Below are 13,204 nucleotides of genomic sequence, written 5' to 3' on the forward strand. Positions count from 1 at the left end.
CCTTTCCCCAATCAATGCTACCCCTATAGGCAAACCAGTTTCTAATCCCCCTGTAACTTAGGAAAGTTGAGTCCCTTAACAAAAACATCAAGATACCTTCAGGAAGAATCAAAATAACCTTCCTCACCCACACTGAGAATCTATAACCATTCTCCCAATTTTTCCTTCTGTCAGTGTTTCTGTGAATTTGTGTCTGTCCTGATAATATATAAATCTTATACTTGGGGTTCTTTCTGAGGAGGTTTTTCCCTTTTTTTTGCTTATATATACATATTTTTTTCTCTTGTCATATACTTTTATCACTCTTTTTGTCTGTCTGTTTTTGTTTGTATACTCCACAAATCTTACCTTGTGGCCCATTTGGGCTGAGCCTTCTCTTGTATCTTCCCTTTTTTTCCTATCTCTCTCTCTCTTTTTTTTCCTTTTTTCTTCCCCCCCCCTTTTTTTTTCTTTCTTCTTCTCTATTTCTTTTTCTTTTCTTTTTTCTCTCATTTGGGTGGGGAATCCTGATTGCACAGAAGCGTTCCAGGGTGCACATTAACTGCACCACAATCGATAAGTCCAGCTGCATCTGTTTAGTCATCTCTTACCAAAATGACTAGGAGGAGGAATACCCAACAGAAGAAAAATACAGAGGATGGGCCTTCTGCAACAGAACTAATGGCTATCGACATAGACAATATGTCAGAAAAGGAATTCAGACTAACAATTATCCAGGCAATAGCTAGGTTGGAGAAAGCCATGGATGACCAAACAGAATTGATTAGGGCAGAACTGAAAGCCACCAGGGATGATGTTCACAATGTTAGGGCAGAACTGAAAGCCACCAGGGATGATGTTCAAAATGCTCTCAATGAGTTCCAATCCAATCTAAATTCTCTAAAAGCTAGGGTAACTGAGACAGAAGATAGAATTAGTGATCTGGAGGACAAACAGATAGAGAGAAAGGATCAGGAGGAAGCCTGGAACAAACAGCTCAGAAGCCACGAAAACAGAATCAGGGAAATAAACGATGCCATGAAACGTTCCAACGTCAGAATTATTGGAATCCCTGAAGGGGAAGAAAAAGAAAGACGTCTAGAAGATATAGTGGAAGAAGTTGTCTATGAAAATTTTCCCAATCTCACGAATGGAAACAATGTTCATGTACTAGAGGCAGAAAGATTTCCTCCCAAGATTTTAGATTCTCGAAAGTCCTCACGGCACCTTATAGTTAAAATGGGGAATTATGTTTCAAGAGAGACCCTCTTAAAAGCAGCTAGGACAAAGAAGCTTCTTACATACAGAGGAAAGCCCATTAGAATAACGTCAGACCTTTCCACAGAGACCTGGAAAGCCAGGAAGGGCTGGCAAAATATATTCAGAGTACTAAATGAGAAGAACCTGCAACCAAGAATACTCTATCCAGCAAGATTGACATTTAAAATGGATGGAGAGATAAAGAGTTTCCAAGACCGGCAAGGCTTAAAAGACTATGCAACCACCAAGCCGACACTGCAGGAAATATTAAGGGGGGTCCTATAAGAGAGAAAAAATCCTAAGAATATCATTGAACAGAAATATAGAAACAATCTATAGACAGAAAGACTGCAAAGGCAACACGATGTCAATAAAAGCCTATCTCTCAATAATCACTCTCAATGTGAATGGCCTAAATGCGCCCATAAAACGACACAGGGTTGCAGATTGGATAAAACGACAGGACCCATCCATATGTTGTCTACAAGAGACCCATTTTGAACCTAAGGATACACCCAGACTGAAAGTGAAGGGATGGAGAAGCATCTTTCATGCCAATGGGCCTCAAAAGAAGGCCGGAGTAGCGATTCTCATATCAGATAAATTAGATTTTAAACTAAAGACTGTAGTCAGAGATACAGAAGGACACTACATAATTCTTAAAGGTACTATCCGCCAAGACGATCTAACAATTGTGAATATCTATGCCCCCAATATGGGAGCACCCAATTACGTAAGAAAACTATTAATCAAGATAAAGAGTCATATTGATATGAATACAATAATAGTAGGAGATCTTAATACGCCTCTCTCAGAAATAGACAGATCACCAAAGCAGAAAATTAACAAAGAAATAAGAGCATTGAATGAAACATTGGACCAGATGGACCTCATAGACATATACAGAACATTCCACCCTAAAACACCAGAATACTCATTCTTCTCAAGTGCACATGGAACCTTCTCCAGAATAGACCACATACTGGGTCACAAAGCAGGACTCAACCGATACCAAAAGACTGACATTATTCCCTGCATATTCTCCGATCACAATGCTTTGAAACTGGAGCTCAATCACAAGGAAAAGTTCAGAAGGAACTCAAACACCTGGAAGCTAAAGACCACCTTGCTTAAGAATGCTTGGATCAACCAGGAGATCAAAGATGAACTTAAACAATTCATGGAAACCAATGAGAATGAAGACACCTCGGTCCAAAACCTATGGGATACAGCAAAGGCGGTTCTAAGGGGGAAATACATAGCCATCCAAGCCTCCCTCAAAAACACTGAAAAATCCAGAATACACCAGCTGTCTCTACACCTTAAAGAACTGGAGAATCAACAACAAATCAAACCAACTCCACATGCAAGAAGGGAAATAATCAAGATTAGAGCAGAGATCAATGAGGTAGAAACGAGAGATACAGTAGAACGTATCAATGAAACTAGAAGCTGGTTTTTTGAAAGAATCAATAAGATCGATAAACCATTGGCCACACTAATCCAAAAGAAAAGAGAGAAAGCCCAAATTAATAAAATTATGAATGAAAAGGGAGAGATCACAACTAACACCAAGGAAATAGAAACAATCATCAGAAATTATTACCAACAGTTATATGCCAATAAGCTAAGCAACCTAGATGAAATGGATGCATTCCTGGAAAGCTACAAACTCCCAAAATTGAACCAGGAAGAAATTGACAACCTGAATAGACTGATATCTAGTAATGAGATTGAAGCAGTGATCAAAAACCTCCCAAAAAACAAGAGCCCAGGACCTGACGGATTCCCTGGGGAATTCTACCAAACTTTCAAAGAAGAAATAACACCAATTCTCCTGAAGCTGCTCCAAAAAATTGAAGCAGAAGGAAAATTTCCAGACTCTTTTTATGAAGCCAGCATTACCCTGATCCCCAAACCAGGCAAAGACCCTACCAAAAAGGAGAATTTCAGACCAATATCACTGATGAATATGGATGCAAAGATTCTCAACAAGATCCTAGCAAACAGGATCCAGCAGCACATTAAAAGATTATCCACCATGACCAGGTGGGATTCATCCCTGGGTTGCAAGATTGGTTCAACATTCGCAAATCAATCAATGTGATAGAACACATCAATAAGAGAAGAGAGAAGAACCACATGGTCCTCTCAATTGATGCAGAAAAAGCATTTGACAAAATCCAGCATCCGTTCCTGATGAAAACGCTTCAAAGTATAAGGATAGAGGGAACATTCCTGAACTTCATAAAATCTATCTATGAAAGACCCACAGCAAATATCATCCTCAATGGGAAAAAGCTTGCAGCCTTCCCGTTGAGATCAGGAACACGACAAGGATGCCCACTCTCACCACTCTTGTTCAACATAGTATTAGAAGTTCTAGCAACGGCAATCAGACAACAAAGAGAAATCAAAGGTATCCAAATTGGCAAGGAAGAAGTCAAACTCTCTCTCTTTGCAGATGACATGATTCTTTATATGGAAAACCCCAAAGACTCCACCCCCAAACTACTAGAACTCATACAGCAATTCAGTAACGTGGCAGGATACAAAGTCAATGTACAGAAATCAGTGGCTTTCTTATACACTAACAATGAAAATACAGAAAGGGAAATTAGAGAATCGATTCCATTTACTATAGCACCAAGAACCATAAGATACCTGGGCATAAACCTAACCAAAGAAGTAAAGGACCTGTACTCAAGGAACTACAGAACACTCATGAAAGAAATTGAAGAAGACACAAAAAGATGGAAGACTGTTCCATGCTCTTGGATTGGAAGAATAAACATTGTTAAAATGTCTATACTGCCTAGAGCAATCTATACTTTTAATGCCATTCCGATCAAGATTCCACCGATATTTTTCAAAGAGCTGGAGCAAATAATCCTAAAATTTGTATGGAGTCAGAAGAGACCCCGAATTGCTAAGGAAATGTTGAAAAACAAAAACAAAACTGGCGGCATCACGTTACCCGATTTCAAGCTTTACTACAAAGCTGTGATCACCAAGACAGCGTGGTACTGGCATAAAAACAGACACATAGACCAGTGGAACAGAGTGGAGAGCCCAGATATGGACCCTCAACTCTATGGTCAAATAATCTTCGACAAAACAGGAAAAAATATTCAATGGAAAAAAGACAGCCTCTTCAATAAATGGTGCTGGGAAAACTGGACAGCGATATGTAGAAGAATGAAACTCGACCATTCTCTTACACTGTTCACAAAGATAAACTCGAAATGGATAAAAGACCTCAACGTGAGACAGGAATCTATCAGAATCCTAGAGGAGAACATAGGCAGTAACTTCTTCGGTATCAGCCACAGCAACTTCTTTCAAGATATGTCTCCAAAGGCCAAGGAAACAAAAGCAAAAATGAACTTTTGGGACTTCATCCAGATCAAAAGCTTCTGCACAGCAAAGGAAACAGTCAACAAAACAAAGAGGCAACCCACGGAATGGGAGAAGATATTTGTAAATGACAGTACAGACAAAAGGTTGATATCCAGGATCTACAAAGAACTTCTCAAACTCAACACACACAAAACAGATAATCATATCAAAAAATGGGCAGAAGATATGAACAGAGACTTCTCCAACGAAGACATACAAATGGCTATCAGACACATGAAAAAATGCTCATCATCACTAGCCATCAGGGAGATTCAAATTAAAACAACATTGAGATACCACCTAACACCAGTTAGAATGGCCAAAATTAGCAAGACGTGTGCTGGAGAGGATGTGGAGAAAGGGGAACCCTCTTACACTGTTGGTGGGAATGCAAGTTAGTGCAGCCACTTTGGAGAACAGTGTGGAGATTCCTGAAGAAATTAAGAATAGAGCTTCCCTATGACCCTGCAATTGCACTGCTGGGTATTTCCCCCAAAGATACAGATGTAGTGAAAAGAAGGGCCATCTGTACCCCAATGTTTATTGCAGCAATGGCTACGGTCGCCAAACTGTGGAAAGAACCAAGATGCCCTTCAACGGATGAATGGATAAGGAAGATGTGGTCCATATACACAATGGAGTATTATGCCTCCATCAGAAAGGACGAATACCCAACTTTTGTAGCAACATGGACGGGACTGGAAGAAATTATGCTGAGCGAAATAAGTCAAGCAGAGAGAGTCAAGTATCATATGGTCTCACTTATTTGTGGAGCATAACAAATAACATGGAGGACATGGGGAGATGGAGAGGAGAGAGAGTTGAGGGAAACTGGAAGGGGAGATGAACCATGAGAGACTATGGACTCTGAAAAACAACCAGAGGGTTATGAAGGGGCGGCGGGGGGTGGGTGGGGGGAGGTTGAGGAACCAGGTGGTGGGTAATAGGGAGGGCACGTACTGCATGGATGACTGGGTGTGATGCCAAAACAATGAACACTGTTATGCTGTAAATAAGCAAATAAAAATAAATTAATTAATTAAAATAAATAAATAAATAAATAAATAAATAAATAAAAGAAGTAACCAGACTGGAAGGAATATACTTTGGAAAAAGTTGAATGCTACCATGCTCTGTTAGACCGTAAATTCTTTACTCCTAAATTCCATAGATTAAAAAAAAATTATGAAGGAATTAGAAAGGATTCTCACCATTGTTTTACACCAAAGGCATTTCCAATCTTGTAGACGAAGAACACTCCCACACGTTTTGTCACAGACAGCACATTTGGCACTCACGGGCAAGTTACCCTCGAGCCATTGGTGAGGCATAGCTACCTACACAGCGAGAATAAACAGCAGGCAAATTAAAGACGGTAGGACACCATTCTTACCCTAGGGAAGGTCTACAATTATTTCTCATTCTACGGAATCAAGATACGTATCACTTGTGGGACCCATTCATTTAGTCCACTTTTATTGACCCTCTATTATGACCTGAGCACCACAGGGATACAAAAATAAGTAACACCATATCCTTGACCTTCAGGATTTGTAGTCTGACTGAGGAGCAATGAAGGTCAAGGCATAATCATGAAGTGATTACAAAGTGCTATCAGAGATGCGTATGCAAGTTGCCATGAAGACAAGGTTTTGAAGGTGGAGGGGACACTGCCGAAGGGAGGCCCCAACGTCTTAGAAGCAGACATCCGAACAGACACCTGAGACCAGCCTTGAAGAATATTTTCCTGTCAGGTAAGGGTCTCCAACACCAGCCCAGCGCAGCAATCACTGCCAAGCCCTCTTCACATTTCCCTCAAAATTTAAGAGCTAAAGGAAACTACGGAGGATCTAACTGGAAATAGAAACTCCTAACTGACCAAAGCCTTCCATTGAGTCCTACTAGTAAATACTCTCACTTAACTCTGTCATTTTCCACAGGGCAAACAATAAGAGGGAGGTGGTACTGGGAAGAAACCAAAGACAGAACTGAGCTTACTCCATCCTCGTCCTCTATGATGTCCTTCCCTATGGAGGCTAGAGTCGTCCATTTGCAATTATTTGTTGCCCTCACTGCACATCTTTTGTGAGCCTTGAATTTACACACTAAAAAAAAAAAAAAAAAAAAAAAAGTTAACCATTTCTAAAGGAATATATACTTTTGGAACAATGATTAGAGGAATTCACAGCATGGAATTTCAAGGGTGGGGTAAGAAAAATACAATAATTCAAAAAGTTTAGTTACTCTTCAGCAATACTAAAGGTATACTGAAAATACCTTTTCAGAAGATATTCATGTATTTATGATACATGTGGTTATGTATTTATGAAGCACTTTTATCAATCTATAGATTGCTACTTAGATTCCACTCACTAATAAAACAGAAAGGAAATAAATACAAAAGAACTAGTTCTTTAGGAGAAAGGAGAAAACACACACACACAAACAGAATTAAATAAAATTCAGTAATACAGAGGTGCTGGGAACTCCCTTTTTCTTAATCTGCATGTTGATTACATAAATGCCATTAATTTGTGAAAAATCCTACCAGTTGTACTCCTCTGATATTTGTATTTTTCAGAACATGTATTTAAAATAAAAAGTTTGAAAATATCAATAAGATAAAGAACAGGATAATCTGAAGGAGATTTAAAATACAAGTATGTCAAGAAAATATGCAGTCCCAGGGAATAGGTTGATAAAGTTCACAAAGATGGCATTGTTTTTTAAAGATATTACTGTTTGGGATCACTACATTATAATGCAGAAGAAAATAATGAAGAAGTAGTACATTATATCCATCACTAATTCTGCCCAGCCATACTATCAAAAGGGAGCCTAAAAAAGAGACATAAGAGACACTAAAACGTACAAGACATGAAGGAAAAATAATTGAAGAACAAATAAATGGGAAAAACATCCCATGCTCATGAATTGGAAGAATTAATATTGTGAAAATGTCCATAGTACCCAAAGCAATATACTTATTCAATGCAATCCCTGTCAAAATTCCAATGGCATTTTTCAAAGAACGAAAACAAATAATTCAAAAATTTTTATGGAACCACAAAAGACTCTGAATAGCCAGCAAAAGCAGTTTTGAGAAAGAACAAAGTGGAAGGTATCATACTCACTAATTTGAAACTATATGACAAAGCCAGAGTAATCAAAACAGTACGGTACTGGCATGAAAACAGACACATGGGGCGCCTGAGTGGCTCAGTGGGTTAAGTCTCTGCCTTCGGCTCAGGTCCTGATCCCAGAGTCCTGGGATGGAGCCCCACATAGGGCTCTCTGGTCAGCGGGGAGCCTTGCTTCCCTCCTCTCCCTCTGCCTGCTGCTCTGCCTACTTGAGATCTCTCTCCCTCTGTCAGATAAATAAATAAAATCTTAAAAAAAAAAAGACACATAGATCAATAGAACAGAAGAGAGAGCCCAGAATTAAATCCACATATATATGGCCAATTAATTTATGACAAAGAGGCCAAGAACACATAATAAAGACAGAACAGTCTCTTCATTAAATGGTGTGGGAAAACTGAACATTTATGTGCAAAAAGATAAAACCAGACCCTATCTTATACCATATATAAGAGTTAACTCACAATGGATTAAAGAGTTGAATAACGACCTGAAACCATAAAACTCTTAGAAGAAAACTTCCCAACAGCTAGCTCCTTGACATCAGTCTTGGAGATGATCTTTTTGGGTCTGACACCAAAAGCAAAGACAACAAAACAAAAATAAACAAACAGGACTACATTAAATTAAAAGTTATGACACAACAAACAACACCATCAACAAAATGAAAGGCAACATACTGAACAGGAGAAATATTTGCAAATCGTGTTTCTGGTAATGAGTTAACATACAAATTTTGCAAAGAACTCATACAAGTCAATAGCAAAAACCAAGCAATCCACTTAATCCACTTAGATCCACTGGGCAGTGGATCTAAATAGACATTTTTCTAAAGAAGACATATAGATGGCCAACAGACACATGACAAGATGCTCAATATCATTAGTTATCAGGGAAATGCAAATCAAAACCACAATGTGATATCACCTTACACCTGTTAGGATGGCCATTATCAAAAAGACAAGAAATTACAAGTGTTGGCAAGGATTTGAAGACAAGGAAACACGTGTGCACTATTGGCGAGAATACAAATTGGTGCAGCCACTCTGGAAAACAGTACCGAGCATCCTCAAGAAATTAAAAATAGAACTATCAATTCCAGCAATGCCACTTCTGGGTATAAATCTGAAGAAAATGAAATCACTAATTTGAAAAGACATTTGTACCCTCATGTTATTATAGCATTATCCATAATATCCAAGATACAGAAACAACCTAAGTGTCCCTCAGTGGATAAACAGATAAAGAAAATATGATATCCATATGTGTATCTACACAATGGACTGTTATTCAGCCATATAAATGAATCATTTGAGACAACATGAGTGCGCCTAGAGGATTTTTGCTAAGTTGAAGTAAGTCAGAGAAAGACAGATGCCTTATGATCTGACTTATATGTGGACTGTAAAAACAACAAACCCACAAAACACCAAGCTCATAGAAACAGAGAACACTTTGGTGGCTGCCCAGGCGGGGGGAGGGAGGTGGGCCAAATGGGTGAAAGGCATCAAAAGGTACAAACTTCCAGTTATAAAATAAGCCATGGGCATGTAATGCACAGCATGGTGAGTACAGTACTGCTTCGAATATTTGAAAGTTGTTCTAAGAGTAAGTCTTCAAAGTTCTCATCGTAAGGAAAAAATTCTGTAACTATGGTTGGTGACAGACGTTCAGTAGACCTATTTGGATAATCGGTTTACAATCTGTACAAATATCAAATCAAAAACACAAAAGAGAGAAATAAGAGGAAAGAACCAGGAAAGCAGCAGCTCATATATGAAAAACAAGTAAGCCACATGTTATCTGAGAAAGGGACCCTTACTTATGAAAATCAGAACTTTACTACTACTAAACTTCATACTTTTAAGGATACAAATTATCCAAGCATTGGTGGATAAGATGGTTATACCAGTTTCTGACTTTGCAGATACTTAAAAGCAGAGATCACGTCAGTGGAAATAGAAAAAGTAACTGCTCCTAAATGCTAATGGAAGGTGGCTCCTTTTCACATGATTTTTGCATTTCTAACTGCAAACCCTTAACAGGTTTGAAATGATGGAATGCATGCCATTGTTTTAAAAAGTTCTAATTTTAAAAGTCCGAAATTATAGTCCTAATTTACAGCCACGTGGGTGGCTCAGTCCTTAAATGTCTGCCTTCAGCTCAGGTCATGATCTCAGGGTCCTGCGGTCAAGCCCCACAGGGCTCCCTGCTCAGAGGGAAGCCTGCTTCTCCCTCTCCCACTCTCCCTGCTTGTGTTCCCTCTCTTGAGGTCTCTCTGTCAAATAAATAAATAAAATCTTAAAAAAAAAAAAAAGTCCCAATTTACTGTAGCACACAAATGAAAGGGTAAAATCCCTGAGTGTCTATAGCCAAATGTTCAAAATGCTTCAGGATGTCACGGGGAGCCGAGATGCAAAAGGTCACTTAAGTGGAGTTGGTTTTTCCTTGAAAAATATTAGTCTAGACATTGGAAATGTTTCATTTAACTGGTCTTTTGTGTACCTTGACAAATTCTTTCCTGGAAATCCTACTATTTTTGTGATAAATGACTTGGGGACTCGAGCACAGGCTTCATAGAGAATAAACCGGTTTTTCAATGGAATCTCATTGCTGATAGACAAATGTGTAAAGACGAGCACCGAAGGAAGTAAGCTTAGTCTGAAAAACAATTTTAGCATGACCCGCTCCCTTTTGCTCCCATGCAAGTGACTATTTTAAACCCGAGGTTAATCAGGAACTCTAGGTCTTTCATCTCTTTACGGTATTTCTCAAAAGTGTGGTCCTAGTTTTAAGTTTTATCTGCAACTAATTCCCAGGGTGCTTTTTAAGTACAATGAAGTATTTGATATTAATAGTCAAAAAGTGTTTTTTTAAGAGGCAAAGGAGGAAATAAAAGAGAGCAACGGGGAATGATTTCATGGCTTTTTGAAAATTTTGCCATTAAAAATCAAATAGCTCATTAAAAACAAAAATCACACTTGAAATAATAAAGTGCTTTGTGCAACGAGTCTTGAAAATTGCAAAGGTGCTTAATGTAGTGCACAATAATAATAAAATAAACTATACTGTGATTACAGTCACTAAGGAATGGAAATGATTAATAGGCACCTTAATTTTGTTAGGTGTCCATTCTGAAGTTATTCTGAAATAAAGCACTTTCCCCTGACCTACAAAGCTATTACTTAAAAAACAGAACTTAAAAAAAAATATGCTGACATGTCACTAAGTTATGATTTTTAATTGCAATTTTCAGTCTACCACACTGAATCTTTTTAAGTGTTCAAGAGCGGCTAAGATAAGAATTCTTAGGTACCTATGTTAACATATTTGATGCTGTTGAATCAAAAAGAAAAAAAATCACCATTTAACTTTTTTGTTCAGTGACTGTTTAAATAACTGTGAAGAACAAATAGGCTCTGAAATTATTACTGACATTCTCGATTTAGGGAATCATTTATGAAAAGTATTTTCTATTTTTCACTCCTATATTTTACACATACAAGGCTTTAAAATAACAGTTTTAGTAATTAATCAACACAAACTCAGAAGACAAATCAGTACAGGCTTGTTTTCCTGTGAAAAACAAGGGCAGAAGGATTAAGTAAATTTAGTGATGGCTTTACACACTAGAAACTGAATTCCATTCCAATACAAAGTTACTCACTCACTGTGAAACGAATTTTTCTTGTATTTGCATCTCTGTTTTATCTTTTAAAGCCTCTTGCATCCTCTGTCTTTTGTTTTTGTTAAGCAAGGAGTTTATTCAGATTTGGGGGAAGTGTCTAAAGCTTAAGTATGACTTGGATTACAAGAAAATGATCCTAAATAATCACATTCTTGTAAAATTAAAAAAAATAACTTCTTTATACATTCATAAAACGCTTGGGATATTTAAAACCTTTTGCTACAGTTCTAACAATACCAATGGGCAAGACACCACATATTTAAAATTTTTATCAGCAGAGAAAATGAGGGCTAACATATAATCTTCTGAAACTATAATTCAAAAATACAGTAACTGAGGCATTAAACAGTCAGGAAGACTTCATTATTAACAGAATAATGATAAATTTATTTAAGGACTTTAAGTTTCTTATTCTCATCCGTTAATACAATTTTCATTTTTCTTTTAAAAGATTTGGAAAAATACTTAGTCATCCCAGTTTAAACTCAATATACAAACAACTAAATATATCCAATAATGCATAAATCAAATTAGTAGGGTACCAGAGAGTATCTCAGATCTGATATCTTTTTTAGGATTTTTGGAATGGGAGACTAGGAGGCAACTAAAAAGACCTTTAAAATAACACCTTAGAGTATTACACTTGGTAAGAGTAACTCAGAGCCACAGGAACCCTTGTAGATTACTAAAGTCATAAAGGGCAATTACATCTCATTTGCAACCACTCTTTAAATCTTAAAAAAACAAAAACAATGTGTAATGCCTCTTCCAAATGTTCATTTTCACAAATTTTAATGCCTCGGGCCATGACACAATCTATAGTTATTTACTTGACGGATTTCTTACAGGACACAGTTACAACCTTCCACAATTTATTTGACTAGAAAAGTAGTTTCCTTACAGATATATTCTCCTATTTAATTTTCATAGCATCTGTGAATATAAATGACTATTATCCCTGTTTTGCAGATCAGGAAAGGAAAGTCAAAACGTGGAGCTACCTTAAAGTGAATGAAAGCTGCGACTCTATTACTATTTTATTATGGAATCTAATAAAGTTATGTTCAAAATGCAGATTTTTTTGTATTAGAGAAAAAAAGCTAATATTAGCATTAGATCTAGTTCAGAAAGTAGTACACAGTAGTGTGATCACTGAGGTATGGAATTAAATAAGTCTAAAAAGTTATGAGTTTTCTCTTGGTAAGTATTAAGTATATTTGCTTCTACTGGCCACTGCTTTTTTATTAAAAAACAACCACCACCACCACCCACAAATCCTATAATGAAAACAACAGCCCTGGGCTTATTTTCAGGAAACCTTCAAGAAATTAAAAAGGATGGCATCCATTTCAATTAAACATTAAGTGAAGTAAAAGAAAACATTTAAAACAATGAAACAGAAATAACAATGCGAAGTTCTGTCAAAGAGCCTGTACTGTCCTCATTGAAAGTTTTGTCCTCATAACCAGTCAGAACAGAAAAAGAAGACCAGAAAAGCAGAAAAACGGATACAGTCTAAAGACAATTTTTAAGCAGCAGGCGCTAGGTCCTCAGACATGCAATGCTACATTTTGATTTATACTTCCTTCCCAGTGATTTGTATTCATCCTTCCCTCAGCAAAAACATTTCCCAAGTTGGTCCTATGTGCGTCGAGTTCCACTTGAAGCTACAGTAAAACTTAAACGCTACGTTCCCACTGGAGTGCTCCCAGCTCCTGCTTCCACCCATGGGAAATG

General features: G+C 37.5%; 1 protein-coding gene across 7 annotated transcripts in view; it reads right to left on the reverse strand.

Annotated features, from left to right (window-relative positions):
- DGKH (diacylglycerol kinase eta) overlaps window positions 1–13,204 on the reverse strand; it is a 185,904-nt gene that overhangs the window by 64,474 nt on the left and 108,226 nt on the right. For all 7 annotated transcript variants that reach the window (XM_046028358.1, XM_046028354.1, XM_046028353.1 and 4 more), the window contains 2 exons: window positions 6,637–6,743; window positions 5,850–5,975 (listed from right to left, as the gene is read on the reverse strand). In XM_046028358.1, the coding sequence (XP_045884314.1) occupies window positions 5,850–5,975; window positions 6,637–6,743 (233 nt within the window). The remainder of the gene's footprint in view (window positions 1–5,849; window positions 5,976–6,636; window positions 6,744–13,204) is intronic.

This window comes from Meles meles, chromosome 14 (assembly GCF_922984935.1).
Source record: "Meles meles chromosome 14, mMelMel3.1 paternal haplotype, whole genome shotgun sequence".
Lineage (NCBI taxonomy): Eukaryota > Metazoa > Chordata > Mammalia > Carnivora > Mustelidae > Meles > Meles meles.